At 43.6% G+C, this 27,990-nt stretch overlaps 1 protein-coding gene across 1 annotated transcript; it reads right to left on the reverse strand.

Moving 5' to 3' along the window:
* Positions 1 to 3,090: 3,090 nt before the first annotated feature.
* LOC135510703 (glycogen phosphorylase, muscle form) lies at positions 3,091 to 27,990 on the reverse strand. The gene is made up of 20 exons (XM_064931833.1): positions 27,609 to 27,990; positions 12,327 to 12,428; positions 11,869 to 11,947; positions 11,613 to 11,716; positions 11,333 to 11,464; positions 11,133 to 11,244; positions 10,837 to 10,919; positions 10,580 to 10,723; positions 10,281 to 10,373; positions 9,808 to 9,954; positions 6,963 to 7,126; positions 6,736 to 6,850; positions 6,529 to 6,630; positions 6,273 to 6,420; positions 6,131 to 6,189; positions 5,740 to 5,881; positions 5,303 to 5,510; positions 4,870 to 5,004; positions 4,690 to 4,756; positions 3,091 to 4,415 (listed from the first exon to the last, which is right to left on the reverse strand). The coding sequence occupies exons 1-20, from the start codon at positions 27,849 to 27,851 to the stop codon at positions 4,263 to 4,265; spliced, it is 2,532 nt and encodes an 843-aa protein (XP_064787905.1). The 5' UTR covers positions 27,852 to 27,990; the 3' UTR covers positions 3,091 to 4,262.

Here is a 27,990-nt window from a genome sequence, read left to right on the forward strand (position 1 = left end):
GGGAACCAATTGAAAACCAGTCATCAATGGGTAAACATGGTCCAAAATCTGAGTAGACGAGCCATATGTAGACATTTTGAAAAACCCTCAAAGTCAATAGTTTGTGAGTGTTTTTGTTGACAAGCCAGAATTCTTCAGCCTCCTGAGGTTGAAGAGGCGTTGTTTCGCCTTCTTCACCACACTGTCTATGTGGGTGGACCATTTCAGTTTGTCCGTGATGTGTACGCCGAGAACTTAAAACTTTCCACCTTCTCCACTACTGTCCAGTTGATGTGGATAGGGGAGTGCTCCCTCTGCTGTTTCCTGAAGTCCACGATCATCTCCTTTGTTTTGTTGATGTTGAGTGTGAGGTTATTTTCCTGACACCACACTCCGAGGGCCCTCAACTCCTCCCTGTAGGCCGTCTCGTTGTCTGAGGTTCTGAGAATATGACTGGTTTTCTGAGAACACCAGGCTGCCGCAGGCCTGATGAAAACAGCCACCTGTCAGAAGATGCTTAGACCCATTCACCTTGTTATGACCCTATACTTGCAGTGAAAGGTCAAGTTTCGGTCAAACCCACTTGTAAGCTTTTAATTGCTGAAAAGATGGTTGCTGCTGTCAGAGGGAGGTTAGATTTATTAAAATGTTGTTGTCAGGGAAAGTCACGCAAGGGGGACTGGGGAGGCTTTAGGAGTTACAGGAGGCCTTAGACACTTTGCATAACCTGGGTAGAGCTATCATATACTGTACTCTGTACCAACTTCTGCCTACAATTGTATTGCTAAAGGAGAATTTTAATACTTAAACAAAGAGTTTGTGTTTCCTTTCTACTACCAATATATATAAGTTTGATAATTATATAGACCTGATCAGCTATTGAAGAAATTGACGTGCACATTTCCAGATATAATAAGCAGTAATACAATCAGGGCATGGCAAAGGACATGGAGAGATCTGCAGTATTGATTTATTACATTTGAATGTGCATTAGATGGCAACAAGATCATTTTGTACAGCAATTTCATCAGGTAACATGAACACAAAGCCGGCGATAGGTGGTTAGAATAGGATGGGAGGCCAAGAGTCCGTGTGGCCAATAGAGAGTCAGAATCCCGAGTATGGGAACAAACATAACATAGACTGTCCCATGTTGGGTAAACAAGCAAGTTCATAGTCAACAAAACACGCAGAAGTGGTGAGGCAAATAGCATAAAGCACTTTAGAAAAATATAACAATTTGGGGCTAGCTGTAAGTCGCTTGGGGTATGTCTCTATCAGTTTTGCACATCGAGAGACTGAAATTTTTTCCCATTCCTCCTTGCAAAACAGCTCGAGCTCAGTGAGGTTGGATGGAGAGCATTTGTGAACAGCAGTTTTCAGTTCTTTCCACAGATTCTCGATTGGATTCAGGTCTGGACTTTGACTTGGCCATTCTAACACCTGGATATGTTTATTTTTGAACCATTCCATTGTAGATTTTGCTTTATGTTTTGGATCATTGTCTTGTTGGAAGACAAATCTCCGTCCCAGTCTCAGATCTTTTGCAGACTCCATCAGGTTTTCTTCCAGAATGGTCCTGTATTTGGCTCCATCCATCTTCCCATCAATTTTAACCATCTTCCCTGTCCCTGCTGAAGAAAAGCAGGCCCAAACCATGATGCTGCCACCACCATGTTTTACAGTGGGGATGGTGTGGTCAGGGTGATGTGCTGTGTTGCTTTTACGCCAAACATAACGTTTTGCATTGTTGCCAAAAAGTTCAATTTTGGTTTCATCTGACCAGAGCACCTTCTTCCACATGTTTGGTGTGTCTCCCAGGTGGCTTGTGGCAAACTTTAAACAACACTTTTTAAGGATATCTTTAAGAAATGGCTTTCTTCTTGCCACTCTTCCATAAAGGCCAGATTTGTGCAATATACGACTGATTGTTGTCCTATGGACAGAGTCTCCCACCTCAGCTGTAGATCTCTGCAGTTCATCCAGAGTGATCATGGGCCTCTTGGCTGCATCTCTGATCAGTCTTCTCCTTGTATGATCTGAAAGTTTAGAGGGACGGCCAGGTCTTGGTAGATTTGCAGTGGTATGATACTCCTTCCATTTCAATATTATTGCTTGCACAGTGCTCCTTGGGATGTTTAAAGCTTGGGAAATCTTTTTGTATCCAAATCCGGCTTTAAACTTCTTCACAACAGTATCTCGGACCTGCCTGGTGTGTTCCTTGTTCTTCATGATGCTCTCTGCGCTTTTAACGGACCTCTGAGACTATCACAGTGCAGGTGCATTTATACGGAGACTTGATTACACACAGGTGGATTGTATTTATCATCATTAGTCATTTAGGTCAACATTGGATCATTCAGAGATCCTCACTGAACTTCTGGAGAGAGTTTGCTACACTGAAAGTAAAGGGGCTGAATAATTTTGCACACCCAATTTTTCAGTTTTTGATTTGTTAAAAAAGTTTGAAATATCCAATAAATGTCGTTCCACTTCATGATTGTGTCCCACTTGTTGTTGATTCTTCACAAAAAAATACAGTTTTATATCTTTATGTTTGAAGCCTGAAATGTGGCAAAAGGTCACAAAGTTCAAGGGGGCCGAATACTTTCGCAAGGCACTGTAGCTAGCAAGTCTCTGTCTGTCTTTTCCATGTGGAAAAGGAGGTCATTATCTAGCTAAATATTTTCAGTATCGTCCAGACATCCAAACAAAGTTGTCCCACGTGGCCTTTGTATTTTGGGAGGCGGTGCATGCATCTTAGGTGTCGGTGTATGCACCTTAAAAGTTGGATACGATCCACCAACTCAATCTCAAAGAAGAGCCACAGCCAACCGTACTTTCAGCATTCCCCGCAGAAGGCCATGCATGATTCAAACGCAGCAACAGGTTCCAGTTATACAGCTAGTTAGCTTGTTTGTGTGTTTGTTGTGTGTACTTCACTTTGGCTTTGTTTGCAATTGTATAGTCCTGCGGTAGCCCCGTCATATGATCTTTACCTAATTTTCGTGGTGTAATTTGCTCAGTTTTTATTCATAGACACAAAAATTTATAGACAAAAAGTGATGAGAGAATGTAGCTATTTTGGAATGTAACAAAATATCACAATAATTGTTGTAACTTTGTCTCCTTTATTGACGGTTGTTTCACATTAACAAGAGAATGCAGGGTTTGAAGCTTTCAGTGCTTTTCAGACTCTTCCTAAAGGAAGATAAACATGAATAAACTAATGGAAAGTGCAATTTACATCAACCCTACACACTCAATTACTAGTATAATCTTAAAGTTAAGTCCAAGACTTCCAAACACTGAAAAATACTATTGTACCAGAAATTGTTATTTATTTGAACATAAAAAAAACTAGCTGCTTACATGAGCAGTCAAGGTGTTCATGGGCTCACTTTAGGCTGTACAACTACACACACAGCTTCGTTAAGGCAGCTTTATAGTCAATCATAGAGGTATTAGGCAGAGAAGGTGGAGGAGAGAAGGCTTAGTTTGTTGCACTAAATGATGGATCATAACTTCCGACACCGGAACAACGTTTTGAGGATATACTGATGGGATCATGCTAAACAAAACACAGCTGACAGCAGAAACTATTTTTAGTAATAAGCATTGTGTAGGGCACTAGCCAAAAGATGAGCATGTCAACCTAATCCATTGAACCTGATTTGTTATTTGGTGCAGATATGATTAAAGAGGTGGTCATTGGCAGGCCAAAGCTGTAGTGTAGAATCACAGTGTCTATGTGAGAAGAATGTGCATATTTTCAGCCACTCAAATGTTGTATCTTGTCTCATCCTTGGAAGACATGGTTTTGGTACCATTAGACAGTGTTGAGGTTTCCAGCTACTTGTTGACCCCAATGACTGTTAAAGGGTGTATTCTCCGGCCAAATTGTCTGAAATGATGGTCAACAGTGTTACTGATGTTGCACAGCCAGTCGACTATGCATTGAGTGCAAGGAGAATGCTGATTTTGACCCAGCCCATTGAAATTTAGTACTGAATGTCGAGGTTAAAAGTGGTATCAGGTTATTGGCCATCACATAGCTGGACAGGGGGTTGCTATAGTCAATCATTAACTAATACTGACCACAATTAAATAGCACAATGAAAAGGTACTAGTTATAGGGGAGATTTCAGGTTTCTAAACCATTTCTCAAGTTAACATTTCTTTTTTTTGTGGAATAGCCAGAGGTAAAGGCAGAAGTTGGGGGCTGTGGGAAAAACAGAGGTTGGGAATGTGGACAAGCCTGAGGCTGGTTTTCGGGCTGGGGCTTATTGGCGAGGATCATCTGGGGCAGGGATCCTTTCCAGGCTGGGCTCCATGCCCCAGATCTCCCGGGCGTACTGGGAGATGGTGCGGTCGCTAGAGAATTTACCACAACCAGCGATGTTGTGGATCACCATCTTGGTCCATTCTTTGGGGTTCTGTTGGGATGGATCGGAAGAGAGGGGAATTAAAACCATTGCAGAAGGAAGGAATACTGTTATGTTATGTATGTGGAAAAACTCTGAGAGTTGACAGGGGAATAGTCAAGTCACCTTTTATTTACAGTGCATTTAAAACAGATCTTAACACACTTTACAAAAAAGTCACCTTTTATTTACAGTGCATTTAAAACAGATCTTAACACACTTTACAAAAAAATAAAGAAATTAAGAAAAAATAAAACAATAGATATTCAGTCTATGAAACACTGACCTTGTAGAGAGCACTGACTTTGTCCTGACATTTGATGTAGGCTTCGTAGTCAGCGAACACCTTGAATCTGCAACACAAACATCATGCTCGGGTTAGACATTGTGTGGCTGCGTGTACATCAGTTGAGTACAGTGTGTCAGCATTTGGGTATTCTTTCGGTGACTCAGCTTTTTCACCCACCTGTCATGATGCAGTAGCATGTTGACAATGTCCTTGAAGAGGTCATGCTGGTCGGGGCTGAAGTATCCACCAGCGATCTGGTCCATGGCCAGCTTCAGCTCAGGAATGCGATTGTAGTACTCCATGGCATCATATCTGGAAGATGGATAAATTACCAAAGAAGAGGATACATTTATAAAGAAGATAAAACATATTTTTTCCATTATGTCATTTTTCCACCTATCATCATTTCCAAGTCACCCCCGTTCCATCCTTCACCATTCCAAACGTCTTGGCTTCCTCACCAAACTTTACCAAGTAAGCATCCTTCCATGTCATCCATAAGTTCTCTCCATAGCTATCATCCAATGCCAATCTTTTTGTCTTCTCCACCATCACTAACCAGAACCTCTTTGTCCATCTATCCACCCACTCACACCCTCCACGATCTTACCCGTTCTTGTCCATGGCGTCCACGTCATCCACCCTCATACCGAAGATGAAGAGGTTCTCCTCCCCGGCCTCCTCAGCCATCTCTACGTTGGCTCCGTCCATTGTGCCGATGGTGAGCGCTCCGTTCAGCATGAACTTCATGTTGCCAGTTCCAGACGCCTCTGTGCCAGCTGTGGAGATCTGCTCAGATAGATCAGACGCAGGGATGACTGGGTAGAGAGAGAAAGAGAGATTGGGGGGGGGGGGGGGCGGGATAGGGATAAACAGAAATAGAGAGATGAGACCAGGCCGAGAAAGATGCGTCTTAGAACCTTTAACAGAATTTGGCGGCGCTAGCGAGCGCGAAGTCTTAAACGAGGAAGGAAGACATGGAGGGATATTTAGCTCCTATGGGAGCATAAAGAAAGAAACCAATAAAGTATGTGACTTTTTTTTTACTTTTCTCGGCCAGAGTGACCTTGTAGTTCTCCAGGAAGATGACTTTGAGGCGGTCGCCCACCACCTCGTCATGGTTGACAATATCTCCAACGGCCGTGATCAGCCTGATGATCAGCTTAGCAGTGTGGTAACCAGGGGCAGCCTGGGGAAAATGGAGAAAAAACATATGGAAGCACATGGATGCCAAAATCTCATACAGGGTAGCTCAAAAGATTAGCCTGGTCCCAGATCTGTTTGTGCTGTCTTAAAAACTATAGTCGTTGTCTCCATAGGAGTTGGCAAGACAGCTCAAACAGATGTAGGACCAGGCTAACAAAATATATCTATGACTAAGACTTTTACAATACACTGTGTATCCTTGTTATGTCATCACACTTTAATTGCCACTCACCTTTCCTCCAATCATGATAGTCCTGGGGGTCCAATTCTTGTTGGGCTCCTTCTTGATGCCTGATTGAAAAAGAAGACAGGCTAACTTGGTTTACTGAATAATGTCTCTCACTAGAGCTGTGAAAGAATGGAGTACCACTCACGGTTGTAGAGAGTAATGATGTGCAGGCAGTTAAGCAGCTGCCTCTTGTACTCGTGGATCCTCTTGACTTGAACGTCGAACATGGAGTTGGGGTTGATCTTCACCTTGTAGTGCTCCTCGAGATAGGCAGAAAACTTAAGCTTGTTCTCCTACAGATAGAATCAGGTGTTAGGAGGAGTGATAGTCATTGTCTCAAGACGGAGATGTGGACCGAAATGACAACGACGCCATATGAGAAGAGACTGTTATGTTCTGACCTGTTTGACCTTGGCGATGTCCCGAATCAAAGTATCGTCATCCACAAACTCCAGCAAATTCTTCAGCTGGCCCAGATCGCGGATGTAATCCTCACCAATCCTCTGCACATTCAAACATTCAGAAACACGCATGTTTAGAAGAATTCTATCAAACACTACTGTCAAAGCCACTCTTCCTTCACTTTAGCTGTATACTCCACCACATACCTCTGCAATGACTTCAGCCAGTCCAGGATTGCACATGACCAGCCAGCGTCGGGGTGTGATGCCATTGGTCTTGTTCTGGAACTTGTGGGGGTCCACCTCGTAGAAGTCCTTGAACCTGTGGACACAATGGGCGAATGATCAAATGCCCCTCGACATCTCACTGACCAATGGGATAGCAAAGTACAGTATAGCTAACGCCAAAATAAAACAATGTTTTTTTTTTGTACAGAGTGGCCTTGATGATGTCCGAGTGGATGCGGGCCACTCCGTTGACGGCGTGGGAGCCCACGATGCACAGGTGGGCCATGTTGATCTTCTTCTGGTCGCCCTCCTCCACCAGGGACATGCGACGCAGACGGTCATGGTCCCCAGGGTAAAGGTTAGCAATGCGCTGAGGGAGGAGGGACAAAGCATTTTATAGTAGTTGTACGGCCCTTCCTGTTTTGATCATGTTAGTGAGAGATGCTAGCACATAAATGTTGAGGCAAATGGTTTGGACTGTATCTAACTCTTTATCCCTCTAAAAGGCTCTGCAGACGGTACGTCGGATTCAGTCTTTCATCACGTCACACTGTGCGGTGTTCCAAAATTAGATCTTGATGTCAACCTGGACAGATTGTGCAATCTGCTCCAGTTCTGTCGTCACATTCTGTGAATGGCTTGCGAGGCAATGACAGTTGACATAGGCTACATCAACTGCAAGGGTTTATTTGACCTGCACATGTGCCAGCGCCAGCGGCACAAGCCTCACTCTCTGCTTATGTGCGAGTGAAGTGAGTTCGGAACAACTTTAAGTATGCAATTTAGAAATAGTTTTCACATTCAAATATACACGATATAAGTATGTAGACGCCCCTTCAAATTAGTGGATATGGCTATTTCACCCACACCCGTTGCTGACAGGTGTATACAATTAAGCACAAAGACATGCAATCTCCATAGACAAACATTGGCAGTAGAATGGCCCTTACCGAAGAGCTTAGTGACTTTCAACGTGGCACCATCATAGCATGCCACCCTTCCAGTAAGTCAGTTTGTCAAATTTCTGCCCTGCTAGAGCTGCCCCGGTCAACTGTAAGTGCTTTGATTGTAAAGTGGAAATGTCTAGCTCACAGAACGGGACCGCCGAGTGCTGAAGCTCGTAGAACGTGAAAAAATGTTTGTTCGCTGTTGTAACACTCACTACTGAGTTCCAAACTGCCTCTAGAAGCGACAATAGCACAAGAACAGTTCGGTCAGGAGCTTCATGAAATGGGTTTCCAGCCTCCCGGGTGGCAAAGTGGTCTAGGGCACTGCATCGCAGCGCTAGCTGTGCCACCAGAGACCCTGGGTTCGTGCTCTGTCGCAGCCAGCTGTGACCGGGAGGTCCGTGGGGCGACGCACAATTGGCCTAGCGTTGTCCGAGTTAGGGAGGTTTTGGCCGGTAGGGGTATTCTTGTCTCATCGCGCACCAGCGACTCCTGTGGCGGGCCGGGCACAGTGCGCGCTAACCAAGGTAGCCAGGTGCACAGTGTTTCCTCCGACACATTCGTGGTTCTGGCTTCCTGGTTGGAGGTGCGCTGAGTTGAGAAGCAGTGCGGCTTGGTTGGGTTGTGCTTCGGAGGACGCTTGGCTTTCGGCCTTCATCTCTCCTGAGCCTGTACAATTGGATACCATGAAATTGGTGAGAAAAAGGGGATAAAATAAAATAAAAATAAATAAATGGGTTTCCATGGCCGAGCTGCTACACACAAACCTAAGATCACCATGCGCAATGTCAGGCGTCGGCTGGAGTGGTGTAAAGCTTTCCGCCATTGAACTCTGGAGCAGTGTAAACGCATTCTTTGGAGTGGTGAATCACGTTTACCCACCTGGCAGTCCGAAGGAGAAATCTGGGTTTGGCGGATGCCAGGATAACGCTACCTGTCCGAATGCATAGTGCCAACAGAAAAGTTTGGTGGAGGAGGAATAATGGTCTGGGGCTGTTCTTCATGGTACGGGCTAGGCCCCTTAGTTCCAGTGAAGGGAAATCTTAACGCTACAGCATACAATGACATTCTGGACAATTCTGTGCTTCTAAATTTGTGGTAACAGTTTGGGGAAGGCACTTTCCTGTTTCAGCATGACAATGCCCCCATGCACAACATGAGGTCCCTACAGAAATGGTTTGTCGAGATCGGTGTGGAAGAACTTGACAGGCCTGCACAGAGCCCTGACCTCAACCTCATAGAACACCTTTCTGAGGATTCGGGAATTCAGGCCTCATCGCCCAACATCAGTTCCCAACCTCACTAATGCTCCTGTGGCTGAATGGAAGCAAGTGTCTGCAACAATGTTCCAACATCTAATGGAAAGCCTTCCCAGAAGAGTGGAGGCTGTTAAGGCAGAAAAAGGGGGACAAACTTCATATTAATGCCCATGACTTTTGAATGAGATGTTCGACGAGCAGGTGCATTCTTTTGGTGTCCGAACTCAGAATTAAATAGGCTTCCCCTAAAGAACATGGTCGCTGAACATTTATTTTGATTGCTGATTTTGTACAAATCCCACCAGGTTGCCTGATTCCAGATGTATCACATAACAAATATTTTCAGGGAAATCATTCTTCTTTCAAAGCATGAAAACGTTTAAAACAAACTGTTAGATTAATCTGACTACTCACAATAATCGTCAGGTGCCTTGTGGCTGAGGTCAGTCACCAGGATTGGCTCGTAACATCAGCCACACTATACGATAAAGGCTCAACATTTCAGACACTGACAGAACTTTGTTGGAGCCTACGACCACACGTAATGGTACTTAATTGGCAGACCTAGACCCTGTCCCACTGAATGAGCCAAGATGTCCGACAATCGTTTACGACATAAGAATTTGCCCATGATGTAGACATTTTGTCTGAGACTGCAAAATCACGGCGTAAGACGGCTAAAATTGTACAGTCTGGTGGTTTTAAGACCCATGCCTTTATTATTTGACCCACACTGTAATATGGAGTGAACATTTGGATGTCTCTCTCACTCTCTCTCACTGTCTTTCTTTCTCCCACTCCACCCCCCCCCCCCCCCCTCCCTCCCGCCCTCTTCCTCTCTCTACCTCCAGGTGACGTCGGTTGATCTCGAAGATGATCTCCAGGTGTCTGGGCAGAAGGTTTTGGAACAGGTCGATTGGCCAGCGCTCCAGGGCTTCAGGCAGGACTGTATGGTTGGTGTAGGCACAGGTACGAGTAACGATGTCCCAGGCCTGAGAGAGGGGGAAAACACAAAGATGCATGTAGAAGGAAATTGTGAGAGGAAGAGGCTGTGAGAGGAAGAGGCTAAGCAAGAGGTTTCACTCTTGCCAAAATCTGTCCAAAATAAGCCCAATGTGTTTCTATTGGCTTATTTTAGACCTAAGCTTGTGACCTTCCTTCCCGCCTTTGGGACAACTCTCATTGTTAGGACAGAGACATGAGCATCTCGTCATTATATAAAGATCTCTGGGAGCATTCCCCTTTTTGTGGTGTGTATTCGTTACACTTCTATTATTTGTGCAACACTTTTGCTTAAGCAGGGGGACCAGCACTGCACCTTCTCCCATGTCTGGTGCTCCGTGTCCAACAGGATCCTCATCAGCTCAGGGATGGCCAAGGCAGGGTGGGTGTCGTTCAGCTGGATGGCCACCTACAATATGGGCAAGAGAGAGGACACCAGCACAATAGATACGATGCAGTTAGGGAAGGAAACTTTTGCATTTAGTCTCACATTCCGCCATTGTGTCTTTGGCATAGTACCGTAGAGTGGTCAATGGAGAGTATATGGTGCTTTGATACATAGCGTCCGGTTACAACAGTCTAGGACGCTAAGGATATCTATTGTATGGAGCTTACCTTGTCAGGTAGGGTGGACAGGTCCACACGCACAACCTCGGTGGAGCCAAACTTTGAGGACTTGAAGCGACGGACAATGTCCTGCAGAGTGGCCGCCACCACAAAGTACTCCTGCTTCAGACGAAGCTCCTTGCCCTCGAAGAACTAGGGTCAAACACAGATCCACAGTCCATCCCGCTTGTTTATTATGAATTCCTCATAACAGTGCATTGATGGCAGGGTAAATAAAAGTTACATAAACACTGGGTTCTACTCACGTTGTCATTAGGGTAGAGGACACGGGAGATGTTCTCGGCCAAGTTCCTGTCCAGCACAGCCTGAATGTAGCCGCCAACATTGACTGTAGAACGGCAGAAAAACGTCTGGCCTCATCATACATTTAAAATGCCTTGCACTAGACTGTTTTCCAGCTCCAATCCTGACAATTTGACTGGTGAATTAGCTGACTGACAATACTATTACAAAGGTTGTAAAGATGTTGAGCAATGCATAATTGAATCAGCAGGTTCAAGCAGTAAACCAGGCAAGCCCAAACAGTCTAGAAGCAACTCACAGTCTTTCAGGTTGAAATCACATGGGGCTTTGGCGGACCATAGTCTCATGGTGTTCACAACGTTGTTCCTGTAGCCAGGGACTGGGGTGTCATAAGGAAGAGCCAACACTACCTGTCAACATATCAGGGTCATGTAATGTTTAGTTATGGCTACAATGATGACTATTTCTATGTTGTATCCTTTCTATGTGGCCTCTCACCTGTGTGTCAACCCATTTCACCCCTTCGGGGGTGTGCTCCACTCTACCATAGAAATGGACAGGTCGCATGTACTCAGGGCGGGCTTTCTCCCAGGGGTTGCCGTAGCGCAGCCAATCATCAGCCTCCTCCACCTGTGAGGAGATGACAAAAATGTGAGAAATGATTCATCAAATAAGTGGACCATCTAAAGCACACGACTCCAACAAGCACTGGAAAGTACCATATACACTCACAGACATGTACATAAATATAGTCAACTTTGCCAGTCAGTCAAACTACCTGCCAGCCATTGACTATTTTCTGGTTGAAGATGCCAAACTCATAGCGGATGCCGTAGCCGTAAGCTGCCAGCCCCAGAGACGCCATGGAATCTAGGAAGCAGGCTGAGAGCACAGGTGGGGGGGGGAGAGAGAGATGAGGTGGGGATTTCCCTGACCACTGCCTGAGCATCACTGTCATTGGCTACACTATTTGTGCAGGGAAGAACCAGTGACGTAGACTAATCGAGAGCCAAGGAGTAGGAGGAGAAACTCACCGGCGAGCCGTCCAAGACCACCATTTCCCAGGCCGGCATCCTCCTCAATGTCCTGCAGCTCCTCCATGTCCAGACCCAACTGTTGAAGACGAAGATACATTGTTAAGGTTTATAGTACTTTATTAGCCATCATACATTTTAGGGTGGAGGGAGGATGGGAGCTACCTTAGCGTAATAAGTCAAGCTTTAGCATCTGAATACAAGGGAATGGGGCAGTGTTCAATCTCAGAGTAGGGCCACGTACCTGAAATGATTATATAATCAGAAAGTATTCTTGAATCTTACATGGAGTGTAAAAAAAACAAACACTCATTGTCAGTGTCATTAATGTTCAATGTGCCAGTTTCATACCCTCCTCAGTGTATGTCACAGACAATGTACTAGGTTGAGGTAACTATGATGGGACACTGTTATGGTCCAGAAGGGTCCTATGGCCCTAAGGCCTATCCGTCAGTCACCTGATAGGTGGCCTCATCACAAGCATTCTCCAGTGCCAGGTTCACCATGGTATTCTGCAGGGTGCGCCCCATGTAGAACTCCAGGGACAGGTAGTACACACGCTGGAGAGGAGCAACAGAGGAAGGTACATCAAGGAAAGTGAATGCAATACAGTACAGCGCAGAATACCCTCTGCATTAAAACACACCTTCAGCCATCCAACAGTAGTGTGCCCCCATGTGGTAGCCCTGAGAAATGCAACATTATCTGCCTCTCCTATTCTTCTAGAGAGGCAGTAGCTGTTGCCAAGAGGGGAGAGCCGGTGCTGCCAAAAACAGCAGATCTATACTTGGCGACCCATCAAGCAACAGTTCTTTCTGAGAGAGCATTGGAATGAGTTCAACTAACTCCCAAGCCTCTATTAATACCGCTAGTGTACACCAACAACTGTTTCAAAAGACAAAAGTTCTTTATAACACACTTGGATTCATCCCATGGTCTCACAATAACCGACATAAAGAGTGCTGCAAACCGTGGCAGTTTGTTTACTTATGTCCGTATAGGATTTCTCTGCAGCTTGTCTCCACCTACTACAACGTCACCGAGGACATACAGGATTTTACAACATATTCTCATTCAGACTCATGTATGGGGTATGTAACTCACACTGAAGCTATGTAATGAAATCATAATGAAATCAAATACATTTTTGTCACATGCACCAAATACAACAGGTGTAGACTTTACCGTGAGTTGAAAGGTAAGAAAAGATGAGCAAATAATCATTTTTTTTTAAAGGAAATAGTAACACAGAAAAACAACAATAACGAGGCTATATACAAGGAGTTTCTATTGTTTTATTTATTTAACCAGGAAAAGCCCATTGAGACCCGGAGTCTCTTTTTCAAGGGAGACCTGGCCAAGAAGGCAGCAACAATCAACAACTGCTGGTGGTGAAGGAGACCAGACTACAGAAGTAAAGAGGGAGTTTACCCAAAGGTTCTTTTGTAGATGAACACATACAAATTTAGCTTTCTGTGCATATGAAGTGAGGGCCAATCTACCATTTGGTACAGGTTGCAATGGTGGGTGAGTGACTTGGCATTTGTAATAAAGCGTAAGGACGCATGATAAACAGAGTCCAGTCTCTGTAAGGAGTACCAGTACAGAGTCAATGTGCAGGGGTATGAGGAAGTTGAGGTAATTGAGGTAATGTACATGTAGGTAGGGGTAAAAGTGACAAAGCAATCAGGATAGATAATAAAAAGAGTAGCAGCAGCCTATGTGAAGAGTGTGAAATTGTGTCTACGTGTGAGTGTTTTGTTTGTGTGAGCGTATATAGTGTGTGAGTGTAGTATGTGTGAGTGTGTGGGTCGAGTCCAGTGAGTGTGCATAGAGAGAGTGCAAGAATGTCCGAGCCAAAAAAAAGGGGGACAATGCAAATAGTCTGTGTAGCCATTTTGTTAACTCTTCAGCCGTCTTATGGCTTGGGGGAAGAATCTGTTCAGGAGGTATTGGTCCCAGATTTGGTGCTCTCGTACCGCTTGCCGTGCGGTAGCAGAGGGAACAGTCTATGACTTGAGTAGCTGGAGTCTTTGACAATTGTTAGGGCCTTCCTCTGACACCGCCTGGTATAGAGGTCCTGAATGGCAAGGAGCTCGGCCTCAGTGATGTACCGAGCCGTACGCACCACCTTCTGTTGCTCCTTGCAGGTCAAGCAGTTGCCATACCAAGCGGTGATGCAGCCAGTCAAGATGCTCTCAATGAGCATGGTTACATGCACATAATAATGCAGTTATTGTGGATAGTCAGGTTAATATAATAGTTAGTTTAAAACGTTTACATGCTTTGCAAGAAGAACGATTTCCCTAACAATCCTGTTTACATGGACACATCTGAAATCAGGCTACCCGATGGGAACTTTTGTTAATGCAGAACATCGGCAAACAAAATAAACGTTCTCGCACAGTGACCATGTTATTTCTGCGAAGACCATTTGATTCTGAGTTGGGACATGCGAGGTGTGTATGTGAAAACGATTTATAAGATGCATACCTACAGTTTTTCCTAACTCACTTTACTCACACATAAGACGGAAGCTTGCGCTACCCGAGACTGGCCGGCTACCCGGGACTGGCCTGACACATGCGCAGATCAAATCCACCACTGGAACGCCGATTAAGCTGTTTACATGTCCTAATAATTTGAAAGATTGCTCGCCGTATGCTTACTTCGATTATGACCTAATGCAGATTAAGATAAGCAGAGTAAGATGTTGACATGATTAATGTCATACTCGGCCTTCTTCTATAATATTGAATTATTAGTGTGCATGTAAACATACTCAATTGTGCAGCTGAAGAACGTTTTGAAGATCTGAGGGTCCATGACAAATCTTTTCAACCTCCTGAGAGGGAAGAGGCGTTGTCGTTCCCTCTTCACTACTGTGTTGGTGAGTTCGGACCATGATAGGTCTTTAGTAATGTGCAAACCGAGGTACTTGAAATGCTTGACCCTGTCCATTACAGCCCCGTCGATGTGAATGTGGGCTTGCTCGGCCCTCCTTTTCTCCTTTTCCTGTAGTCCACGAATAGCTCCTTTGTCTTGCTGACGTTGAAGGAGTTCTTATTGTCCTAGCACCACACTGCCAGGTCTCTGACCTCCCTCTCATCATCGTCAGTGATCAGTCCTACCACTGTTGGATCTTAATGATGGTGTTGGAGTCGTGCACAAACACGCAGTCGTGGGTGAACAGGGAGTACAGGAGCGGACTAAGCACGTACCCCTGAGGGGCCCCGTGTTGAGGGTCAGTGTGGTGGATGTGTAGTGGTCTACCCTCACCACCTGGGGGTGGCCCATCAGGAAGTCCAGGATCCAGTGTCAGAGGGAGAGTGATGAGTGATGAGCTTGGAGGGCACTATAGAGTTAAATGCTGAGCTTTAGTCAATGATCAGCATTCTAACAGAGGTCTTCCTTTTGTCCAGGTGAGAAAGGGTAGTGTGGAGTGCAATAGAGATTGCGTCATCTGTGGATCTGTTGGGGCGGTATGCAAATTGGAGTCGGTCCAGTGTATGTGATGATGGTGTTGATGTGAGCCATGTCCAGCATTTCAAAGCATTATATTTTTAGAGATGTGAGTGCTAAAGGGCGATAGTCATTTAGGCATGTTACCTTGACATTCTTGGGCACAGGGACTATGGTGGTCTGCTTGGAACATGTAGCTATTACAGACTGGGTCAGGGAGAGGTTGAAAATGTCAATGAAGACACTTGCCAGCTGGTCAGCACATGCTCCGAGTACCCATCCTGGTAATTTGTCTCGCCCTGCGGCCTTGTGAATGTTAAATTGTTTAAAGGTCTTACTCACATATACTACAGAGAGTGTGATCACACAGTTGTCTGGAACAGCTGATGCTCTCATGCATGGTGGTGCAGTGTTGCTTGCCTCAAAGTGAGCATAAAAGGCATTTACACTTTGTCTGTTTGATGGAGGGCGTATCAGAATTTTTTATAAGCGTCCAGATTAGTCTCTCGGTCTTTGAAATCGTCAGCTCTAGCCTTTAGCTCAGTGCGGTTGTTGCCTGTAATCCATGGCTTCAGGTTGGGATATGAACGTAAGGTCACTGTGGGGACAACGTCTTCGAGGCACTTATTAATGAAGCACTTATTAATGCTAGCAAAACAGTCCTGTAGTTTAGCCTCTGCTTCATCGGACCACTACCGTATTGAGAGCGTCACTGGTACTTCCTGTTTGAGATATGGTCACATTTGGTAAATGGAGGGCATGGGAGAGCTTTGCAAGCATCTCTGTGTGTGGAGTAAAGGTGATCTAGAGTTTTTATGCCTCTCGTTGCAAATGCCTCTTCGCTTCATTATTTCTAAGGTCACTACTTTTTATTTATTTATGATTTTTTTTAAACCTTTATTTAACTAGGCAAGTCAGTTAAGAACAAATTCTTATTTTCAATGATGGCCTAGGAACAGTGGGTTAACTGCCTTGTTCAGAGGCATGCTCTCAAAGCTCGGGGATTCAATCTTGCAACCTTTCGGTTACTAATCCAACACTCTAACCACTAGGCTACCCTGCCGCCCCACTTAAGTGATAATGCCCTCGAAGCCGGTGTTTGGAGGATATATTGGCATGGGTGTTGTTAGGCCCCAGAAGAAGTTGAGGGCCGGCAAACCGTGCCAATATATCCTTCAAACACCGGCTTTGAGGGCATTATCACTTTTATACAATGGGTTACTATCTTATTTAAATAATGATTTATGTATTTTTATTTTTTTTAAATGTTATTTTGATGAATTTATTCATACTATGTCATATAGTCCCTACACAAATCTAAGGTTGCTACCCAAGCCGGCTGGTCGTTCTTTCTATCGGTTTGGTTGCCAGAGATGCAACCCAGTCGTTCAGTCTTTTTGTTCTGTATCTATGGACGCGACCCAGTCATTCGTTTCAAATGTTCCATTGCCATACTGGCGGGCATCATTCTTATCCCTTGCTTGCTAGCTAACCAACTACGGCTTACTTACAGTCACGTCAAAGCAGCCAGAATAACAGCAAAGTAGCTGCATTTGCATTTGTTTAAGCTGTTTTCTAGTGACATTTATTTGGATACATCCATAACAATGAGCTAATGAGGCACGATTTTGCCTGACATAGAAAATGTGCTCTTCAGGGCACTGTTGTTCAGAGGAGCTAGCCAACAACACAGCTAAAACAATCACTTCAATCTGAAGCTGGAAAGGCTGCAAACTTCCCACCACCTGCCAACCCCTCTTTTATGCTACTGCTACTCTCTGTTCATCATATATGCATAGTCACTTTAACCATATCCACATGTAGATACTACCTCAATCAGCCTGACTAACCGGTGTCTGTATGTAGCCTCGCTACTGTATATAGCCTCACTACTGTATATAGCCTCACTACTGTATATAGCCTCACTACTGTATATAGCCTGTCTTTTTTTACAGTTGTTTTATTTCTTTACTTACCCATTGTTCACCTAATACCTTTTTTGCACTGTTGGGTAGAGCCTGTAAGTAAGCATTTCACTGTAAGGTCTACACCTGTTGTATTTGGCGCACGTGACAAATAAACTTTGATTTGATTTGATTTACAAAGAAATGTCAATTAAAACATGTCAAAGGAAACGAAGTGCGGGACACAATGCAGATAGCCCGGTTAGCCAATGTGCGGGAGCACTAGTTGGTCGGCCCAATTGAGGTAGTATGTCCATGAATGTATAGTTAAAGTGACTATGCATATACCATAAACAGAGAGTAGCAGCAGCGTAAAAAGAGGGGTTGGGGGGAGCACACAATGTACATAGTCCGGACATTACCTGTTCAGGAGTCTTATGGCTTGGGGGTAAAAACTGTTGAGAAGCCTTTTTGTCCTAGACTTGGCACTCCGGTACCACTTGCCATGCGGTAGTAGAGAGAACAGTCAATGCCTGGGGTGGCTGGGGTCTTTGACAATTTTTAGGGCCTTCCTCTGACACCGCCTGGTGTAGAGGTCCTGGATGGCAGGCAGCTTAGCCCCAGTGATGTACTGGGCCGTACGCACCACCCTCTGTAGTGTCTTGCAGTCGGAGGCCGAGCAATTGCCGTACCAGGCAGTGATGCAACCAGTCATGCTCTCGATGTTGCAGCTGTAGAATCTTTTGAGGATCTCAGGACCCATGTCAAATCTTTTTAGTTTCCTGAGGGGGAAATAGGCTTTGTCGTGCCCTGTATATATCTATAAAAATTATGCCAGCTGAGTCATGATTTTGACTAGCTGAGAAACGCTGGCTGCCTGTCTGTCTCGTCCCAACTCCCGACACATTCATTACTATGGGACATACTGAAACAATGTTGAAAATGTCGTAGAGACAGATAGCAAGCTTTATACAAATCTCTGCTGTTGAAAATTAAATATTACTCTAAAATAAATGTAAGGTAATGTCTAGATGCTTTTGAGACAGTGGATTGCACAGTCAGATGGAACAGAGTAAATAGGCATTTTAACGTTATATATTTAGCCTGTGATAACTTGTGGAATAGACACTGACTGGAATGCGGTTTTAACCAATCAGCATTCAGGATTAGACCCACTCGTTGTATAAAGTGCTACAACATAATTGATCGGGATGGTGTGTTTGATATCCTAAATGAAGAGTTAGGAGGGAACGACACCCGAGACTTCGATTGACCTGTGACATTTCAAATGGGGTTTTTCCGACAATAGAAGGGCATGCAAATGAGGACATGGAAAACAGAGCTCCCTACTGTCCCATTGAGTGTGACCATGATAAAGTGACAAAGGCATCTATTCCCTTGTTAAAAATAGTCGTATTAGTGGCCCCTTCTAAACGGTTAGAGCGACTAGGGAGGGAGATGCCAATCATTGGTGGAGATGGGGGTTACATAAACACTCTAAATAACAGCAGTGTTACTACTATTACTACAGCTATTAAATGCATTTATAAATCATGAAGACTTTGGGAAGAATGGATTGATTATGAGAAATTACTATTATAGGAAAATGGGCCAACTACCAAAAATGTAATTGAACTCTTGATGACCAGGGGTTATCAACTAAGGATTCGTGTAAACAAATGATTATTTATATTTCTTACGGGGCATGGAGGTATTGGTCAAATATGTTCTCAGGTTCTTTATTTGATCACCATGTTGCAGGAGACCTGCTTATGCCGATTATGACTTTACACTTTACGCCGATTCATATAAACAGAGTAAGGCGTTTATATGACTAGTAATGTCAAGGTCAGGCCTACTGCATGGCCGTACACAGACCTTTCAGGTGCTCAAAATGAAAAAAGAGCCCAACCCCCCTTCTTTTTTTGACTGATTGCTTCTTTTTTTTTATCTTCAATGTTCTTTCGATTTTTAAATAATAACTTAATAATATAATATTCATAATCTTCTAACTCATGATAAATGTCAGGCTGGCTTGTTTGGATATTTTTGTATATTGTGGTCTGTGTTGCTGCTGCCCTGACACATATGTCCAACTCCCGACTGATTGATGCATCTGATCCTCTCTCTTTCTGCCTCTCTCTGCTGCGTGAATCAGCCAACCAGACCGAATATTGATGATGTAAATCAAGTGTTAATCAAATGTTTTGCTGCTGTTGCAGTACTGTTGATATTTAAATTAGGTAGCTAGCTATACACTAGACCGGTGACTACATCTCAAATTTGAATACCGGACAGCCGAAAAGCATGCGCAGCCAGGTAGTTCAAGAGTAACGTCTATCCATGTCCTAAGGACGTCGGGAAATGCCTTCAAAACTGGCCACTGGGGCAATAGTGAGCGCTGTTACCATCAAGTAGGCTTGGGTTTTGTAAGGGTGTTGTGGACTCTGGATCAGAAGGTTGTGCGTTCGATCTCCATCATGCAAGCTGGTTTTTGGTTTTAACCCTATCCCAAAACTGAACCCTTACCGTAACCATTTGGAATGAGTGCCTAAACTTACGAGCAACAGGAGCAACAAAAACACTTTGAAATTTGACGTTTGGAGTAACTACAAATAAAAAAAGTTTGGAAGACGTGGATGAACATCTAACTCTGCCATAAGATTGAGAGCTTGTTTTGTGCGTGTGAGCTCTCTCCAGGCCAGAACAACAGGTGCAACAAAAGGACTGGGTGGGGGTAGAGGGTGGCGAACTTGACGATGTCATGAAGACTTGGGGGCAGTCGGTTCAGAACAATGCCAAAACCTGTATTCAAAAACAAAATTATACCACCACCCAAAAGGGCACTTGGCGAGTGGGACGGCAAAGGAGCAAGTGGGAGGCACAGGTAGACCCCTATCTGTGCACGTGCCTGGCCTACTGCCATAAGCAGTTTAATATTGAATTATTAGTGTGCATGTAAACATACTAATTGATCAGTTTTCTTGATGCTGCATGTAGTTGTTCATTGACATGGAATTTTTTGCAAATTCTGTGCACTTGTTTTTTAATGCGAATTAAGGCCCGCTTTTGAGTTAATACTGCTTGCTTGTTTGTCTACTAACTTTATCTACTCTATTGTTTATGTGATGGTGCCGGAGGGGAAGGATGCCATCTTATTGGCTCTTAACCAACCATGCTATACTGTTTGTTTTTTTGCGTTGTTCGTAACTTGTTTTGTACATAATGTTGCTTCTAATGAGCTTCTGGACATCAGCACTGCGATTTCTTACCTCAAACTGTATGAAGAGTTCTTCTTCACTGAGTCGGACAGGAGGGATATTATACAAACACCCCAGATCCCTGTTATTTGCCGAAGAAGGAAACTGAGATTTTGCGGTAAGAGATCAGGGTACCTTGTGAGGATCAGGCGACGAGTGGCTAATCTGCCTTTGCCTTCCGTCCTGCTAGCTAACGTTCAATCGCTGCGAAATAAATGGGACGAACTAAAAGCATGTTTATCCAACCAACGGGACATGGCTGAACAATGACATTGAGAACATACAGCTGAAGGGTTATACACTCTATCGGCAGGACAGACAGCAGCCTCTGGTAAGACTCGGGGCGGGGGCCTATGCATTTATGTAAACAACAGCTGGTGCACAATATCTAACGAAGTCTCAAGGTTTTGCTCGCCTGAGGTAGAGTCTCTTATAATAAGCTGTAGACCACACTATCTACCTAGAGAGTTTTCATCTGTATTTTTCGTAGCTGTCAACATACCACCACAGACCAAGGGTGGCACTAAAACCGTACTCAATGAGCTGTATACTGCCATAAGTAAACAGGAAAACGTTCATCCAGAGGCGGCACTCCTAGTGGCCGGGGACTTTAATGCAGGGAAACTTAAATCAGTTTTCCCTCATTTCTATTAGCATGTTAAATGTGACCAACTTTACTCCACACATAGAGACGTGTACAAAGCTCTCTCTGTCTCAGCCTGTATTGCCTACATGTTTCAAGCAGACCACCATAGTCCCTGTGCCCAAGAACACTAAGGTAGCCTGCCTAAATGACTACCGACCCGTGGCACTCACATCTGTAGCCATGAAATGTGTTGAAAGGCTGGTCATGGCTCACGTCAACACAATTATCCCAGAAACACTAGACCCACTCCAATTTGCATTCCCCACCAACAGATCCACAGATGATGCAATCTCTATTGCACACCACACTGCCCTTTCACACCTGGACAAAAGGAACGCCTATGTGAGAATGCTATTCATTGACAACAGCTCAGCGTTCAACACTATAGCGCCCTCAAATCTCATCACTAAGCTAAGGACCCTGGGACTAAACACCTCCCTCTGCAACTGGATCCTGAACTTCCTGACAGACCGCACCCAGGTGGTAAGGGTAGGTAACAACATATCTGCCACGCTGATCCTCAACACGGTGGCCCCTCAGGGGTGCGTGCTCAGTCCCCTCCTGTACTCTGTTCACTCATGACTGCACGGCCAGGCATGACTCCAACACCATCATTAAGTTTGCTGATGACACAACAGTGGTAGGCCCAATCACCGACAACAATGAGACAGCCTAAGGGAGGAGGTCAAAGACCTGACCCTGTGGTGCAAGGAAAACAACCTCTCCCTCAACGTGATCAAGACCAAGGAGATGATTGTGTACTACAGGAAAAGGAGGACCGAGCACGCCCCCATTCTCATCGACGGGCTATAGTGGAGCAAGTTGAGAGCTTCAAGTTCTTTGGCGTCTACATCACCAACATCACACTTTTAAAATTCATATTGTTATCTTGTTGCTATATTTGCATAGCTTCTTTCATGTCAACGCATTTAGCATATTGCTACTGATTAACAATTTCTTTGTGGATTTTGATGTGTGCTTGGGGTAGAGGTCGACCGATTATAATTTTTCAACTCCGATACCGATTATTGGAGGACCAAAAAAGCCGATCCCGATTAATCGGCCGATTAAAAAAAAACACATGTATTTGTAATAATGACAATTACAACAATACTGAATTAACACTTATTTTAACTTAATATAGTACATCAATAAAATCAATTTAGCCTCAAGTAGATAATGAAACATGTTCAATTTGTTTTAAATAATGCAAAAACAAAGTGTTGGAGAAGAATGTAAAAGTGCAATATGTGCTATGTAAGAAAGCTAACATTTCAGTTCCTTGCTCAGAACATGAGAACATATGAAAGCTGGTGGTTCCTTTTAACATGAGTCTTCAATATTCCCAGGTAAGAAGTTTTAGGTTGTAGTTATTATAGGACTATTTCCCTCTATACCATTTTGTATTTCATTAACCTTTGACTATTGGATGTTCTTATAGGCACTTTAGTATTGCCAGTGTAACAGTATAGCCTCTGTCCCTCTCCTCGCTCCTCCCTGGGCTCGAACCAGCAACACAACGACAACAGCCACCACATCGAAGCAGCGTTACCCATGCAGAGTAAGGGAAACAACCACCCCAAGGCTCAGAGAGAGTGAAGTTTGAAACGTTATTAGCGAGCACTAACTAGCCAGTCATTTCACTTCGGTCACACCAGCCTCATCTCGGGAGTTGATAGGTTTGAATTCATAAACAGCGCAATGCTTGACGCACAACAAAGAGCTGCTGGCAAAACCCACGAAAGTGCTGTTTGAATGAATGTTTACGCGCCTGCTTCTGCCTACCACCGCTCAGTCAGATACTTAGATGCTTGTATACTCAGTCAGATTATATGCAACACAGGACACGCTAGATAATATCTAGTAATATCATCAACCATGTGTAGTTAAGTAGTGATTATGATTGATTGTTTTTTATAAGATAAGTTTAATGCTAGCTAGCAACTTACCTTGGCTTACTGCATTCGCGTAACAGGCAGTCTCCTTGTGGAGTGCAACGAGAGAGGCAGGTCGTTATTGCGTTGGACTAGTTAACTGTAAGGTTGCAAGATTGGATGCCCCGAGCTGACAAGGTGAAAATCTGTCGTTCTGCCCCTGAACGAGGCAGTGAACCGACCGTTCCTAGGCCGTCATTGAAAATAAGAATGTGTTCTTAACTGACTTGCCCAGTTAAATAAAGATTAAATAAAGGTGTTAAAAAAGTAAAAAATAAAAAAATAAAACATTTGGCAAATTTGGCAAAAAATAACAATTTCCGATTGTTATGAAAACTTGAAAATGGCGCTAATTAATCGGCCATTCCGATTAATCGGTCGACCTCTAGCTTGGGGTTATGGTCTTGCTGGAAGATCCACATCCGGCCAACTTTCAGCCTCCTGGCAGAGGCAACAACGTTGATGCTGTTGACCTTAACAAGGGCCCCAGGACCAGTGGAAGCAGAATAGCCCAATAACATCAAAGATCCACCATCATATTTTACAGTAGGTATGCATGAACAAAATCTAAACCCATAACTACCTACAAATACAGTGATGGACCTTTGATGTTATGGGGCTATTCTGCTTCCACTGGTCCTAGGAGCGTCTGCTAAATGACAAATGTTATGCACTAGTAATGTTTAGAAATCTTCAGAGGAAGTGAACCTGCCTCCTGTTTAGACAGCTGGTTGTTGTGTTTCAGATCTTGGAGACGGGTGAGGTGGTGGACTGTGTGATAGTGGAGCCCTACATGCTGGGGGACTTTGTGAATCTCACAAACAACACTACTAAAGTGGACAAGAGGTTCAAGGCCTCAGAATACGGCATAGACTTTGGATATCAGGAGACTGAAACTTGGCCGCAAGTGGATCTTCCAGCAAGACAATAACCCCAAGCACGCAACAATTTCTTTGTTGATTTTGATAAGTCTCCACACTTGAAACCCATTGAAAAAACCTGTGGTTCGAATGGAACAGAGCTGTACATAAGCGCAGACATAAGCGCAGACAAAAGACACACAATACCCCATAATGTCAAAGTGGAACTATGTTTTTAGAAATGTTTACAAATTAATAAAAAATTCAAATCTGAAATGTCTTGAGTCAATAAGTATTCAACCCCTTTGTTATGGCAAGCCAAAATAAGTTTAACAAGTCACATAATACAGTGTATTCAGAAAGTATTCAGACCCCTTGACTTTTTCACATTTTATTACATCACAGCCTTATTCTAAAATGGATGAAATAGTTTTTTTCCACATCAATCTACACACAATACCCCATAATAACAAAGCAAAACCAGCATTTCAGAAATGTTTGCAAAAAAAACAAGCCATGAGGTAGAAGAATTTGTCCATAGAGCTCCGAGACATGACTGTGTCGAGGCACAGATTTGGGGAAGGGTACCAACTTTTTTTGCAGCATTGAAGGTCCCCAAGAACACCTTGGCCTTCATCATTCTTAAATGGAATAAGTTTGGAACCACCAAGACTCTTCCTAGAGCTGGTTTCTCAGCCAAACTGAGCAATCGGGGGAGAAGGGCCGTGGTCAGGGAGGTGACCAAGTACCCGATGGTCACTCTGACAGAGCTCCAGAGTGCCTCTGTGGTGGTGCGTGGATCTTCCAGAAGGACAACCATCTCTGCAGCACTCCACCAAATCAGGCCTTTATGGCAGAATGGCCACTTGAAAAAACAGATTCTCTGGTCTGATGAAACCAAGATTGAATTCTTTGGCCTGAATGCCCAGCGTCACATCTGGAGGAAACTTGGCACCATCCCTACGGTGAAGCATGGGGGTGGCAGCGTTATGCTGCGGGGATGTTTTTCAGCAGCAGGGACTGTGAGACTAGTCAGGATCGAGGGAAAAATGAAGGGGGCAAAGTACAGAAATATCCTTGATGAAAACCTCCTCCGGAGCACTCAGGACCTCAGACTGGGGAGAAGATTCACCTTCCAACAGGACAACGACCCTAAGCACACAGCCAAGACAACACAGGAGTGGTTTCGGGATAAGTCTCTGAATGTTCTTGAGTGGCCCAGCCAGAGCCTGGACTTGAACCTGATTGAACATCTCTGGAGAGACCTGAAAATAGCTGTGCAGCGACACTCCCCATACTACCTGATAGAGCTTGAGAGGATATGCAGAGAAGAATGGGAGAAACTCCCCAAATCCAGGTGTGCCAAGCTTGTAGCGTCATACCCAAGAAGACTTGAGGCTGTAATCACTGCCAAAGGTGCTTCAACAAAGTACTGAGTAAAGGGTCTGAATACTTGTGTAAATGTGATATTTCTGTTTTTTATTTGACATTATCGGGTATTGATGAGGGAAAAACAACAATGTAATACATTTTAGAATAAGGCTGTAACGTAACAAAATGTGGAAAAAGTCAAGGGGTCTGAAAACTTTCCAAATGCACTGTATTTCTATAGAAGAAGCCCATTTTTATTCTCAGCGTCTTAACTACCTCATCAATATGCTTTTTAAAAGACAGCTTTTCATCTATCCAGATGCCCAGATTTTTGTAAGCAGGGACAAGATCAATATAGACACCATCCAAAGTACATATGCTTAAATCATTAGTTATTTTATGCGCTCTAGAGAACAACATATACTTTGTTTTACCTGCATTTAATACTAATTTCAGGTCAATAAAGTTTTTCTGTAATACAATGAAGACAGACTGTAGTTCAGATAGAGCCTGGTCAACTGTGGGGGCAATAGCATACCCAGTATTATCTGCATACAAGTGCAGGTTACATTGATCAACAGTATCGAAAGCCTTTGACAGGTCAATGAAGATGACAGCACAATGATGCCTTTTATCCATACTGTTAATCATTTATAACTAGGGATGCAGCATAGATAGTGCTATGACCTGGTTTAAAACCTGTCTGATGTACAGCACATTTAGAATACATTTCAAAGATAAGAAAGATCTTAGCTAAGAAATAATCAAGAATTCTAATATTTAATAATCACCACCTTTGTGAACGGGGAGTACATGAGCCGCCTTCCAAACCTTTGGGATAGTACCAGATATATTTGCCAGGTTAAAAATATGGGTTAATGATTCAGCAATCAAGGGGGCAGAGATCTGCAGCAAAAATGGATTCAAGCATATCAGCCCCAGTGGATATCAGTCTTAAGCAAGGCTTCTGGCACATAGTAAATTGTTGAAATGAAAAAAAAAGATTCACTAGAATTGGACAGAATCAATTTAACATTTATTTTTCCAATGTGTGTGTAACTATTTTCTGGGTAGACATTAAATCTGCATATGTATGATGTTATTTTTCTGTTTAATAATCCAAGATTCTCAACTAATGTATGTATGTGATGCATTTGTTCATAACTCTTACACCCATAAAATTAACTTTCTTTAAGAACATAACAAATAATATTCTGTATTTTTAAAGGTTGAATGAAATAATTACTTTGTCACATTAAAAAATATGCTCTATAAGAATCAGAAAGTAATTCAATCTATTGCTACTCTTAAAGATGCACTACCCAGAAATCGCTCGCCATTTCCTGGTTGCTGAAATTATAATAGTTAGCCTAATTTCAGTTTATGTGACAAACCAAGCAAGTATAGTGTAGAGAATCATTGTAACTTCTAAACCGCTGTGAAATATATATTACATAAACAAAAATATTGTAGGTCGTGTACAAAACCGAAAATTAAAGACACAAAAATGTAAGAACAGGAAGCATAGAAATAGCGCACATAGAACAGATCTACCACTTCTTAAACTTGCTTTGAAAGAGAATGACAGACCTATAACTCACATTGTTATGTGAATTTGGTCGGGTCGCCCAAAAAGTTACATATTGCAGCTTTAAGCATTTGACATGTATTTGAATGTACAACCCTGTATACGTTTTTGTTTTTGCGTGTTTGTGATGTTTTGTGTTACAAAAATCTATACATTCTTAACAAATGTAACATTTAAATGTATATCCTTCAAAATGTATGGAATTTATATTATGGAAGAAAAAAAATGATTAAGAGTATGCGAACGTGAGTAGATTATGTTGAAAACGACAGGCGTCCATCTTGGATGCTGTCTCCAGTTATTTATCAACTCAGTGATTAAGAATGAAATAATATACAGAAATGTACTTAATGTTTTCTCATCCAGAGATGGAACATCATGATGTAAGCCTAACTAGCAAGGAGCTTTGATGAAATTTGGCATTCCTTTACCATTTTCCCTGCATGATCACATTGAGGATGAAATAGTCTACTTTCCCTTCAATTGATATTATATGAGCATAACACTTCTGTAATTTTAGCGTCTGAAGCGCAGAGTCTCGATTTCAGCATAATTTCACATAATGCGCAGTGATATTTCCCTGGGAAAACCACCCCCTCCCCACTTTACCCGGAGTCTGACAGAGGCGTAGGCCTACGTGCCAAAGCCTGCAATATGTGCGGAAGATTGCGATGGGACGGGAACACTGTGTCACTGCGGCAACTCGACTGCTTACCTTGGGGTCTTTCTCGTAGTAGTGCTGCTGCGTCCTGATCCATCGGCCAACCAGATGGTCGCGCACTGTGTTGGCCAAGGCGAAGTAGTAGTCCCTTTTGGTCGCCACATTTCGGTCCTTTACGAGTGTAAAGTGGAGATGGCGATTAAAATTAGTCTTGAGGTCTGAAACATTTTCCACACCTGCAAGCCCTCGCACCGATATCTGCTTTCTCTTCTCCTGGTCTGTCAATGGCTTAGGCATCTTGGTAAATGCGTATTTTCTATTGTACGACTGTAGATCCGAATGGCAAATATCGACCTAGGCTGATGAGAGATGGCAAGTAACTAACTGTGTTATGCCTATGCTTGTCACAGTGTTTGCCCTGCCTCCCTCTGACCAG

Source organism: Oncorhynchus masou, chromosome 23 (genome assembly GCF_036934945.1).
Source record: "Oncorhynchus masou masou isolate Uvic2021 chromosome 23, UVic_Omas_1.1, whole genome shotgun sequence".
Lineage (NCBI taxonomy): Eukaryota > Metazoa > Chordata > Actinopteri > Salmoniformes > Salmonidae > Oncorhynchus > Oncorhynchus masou.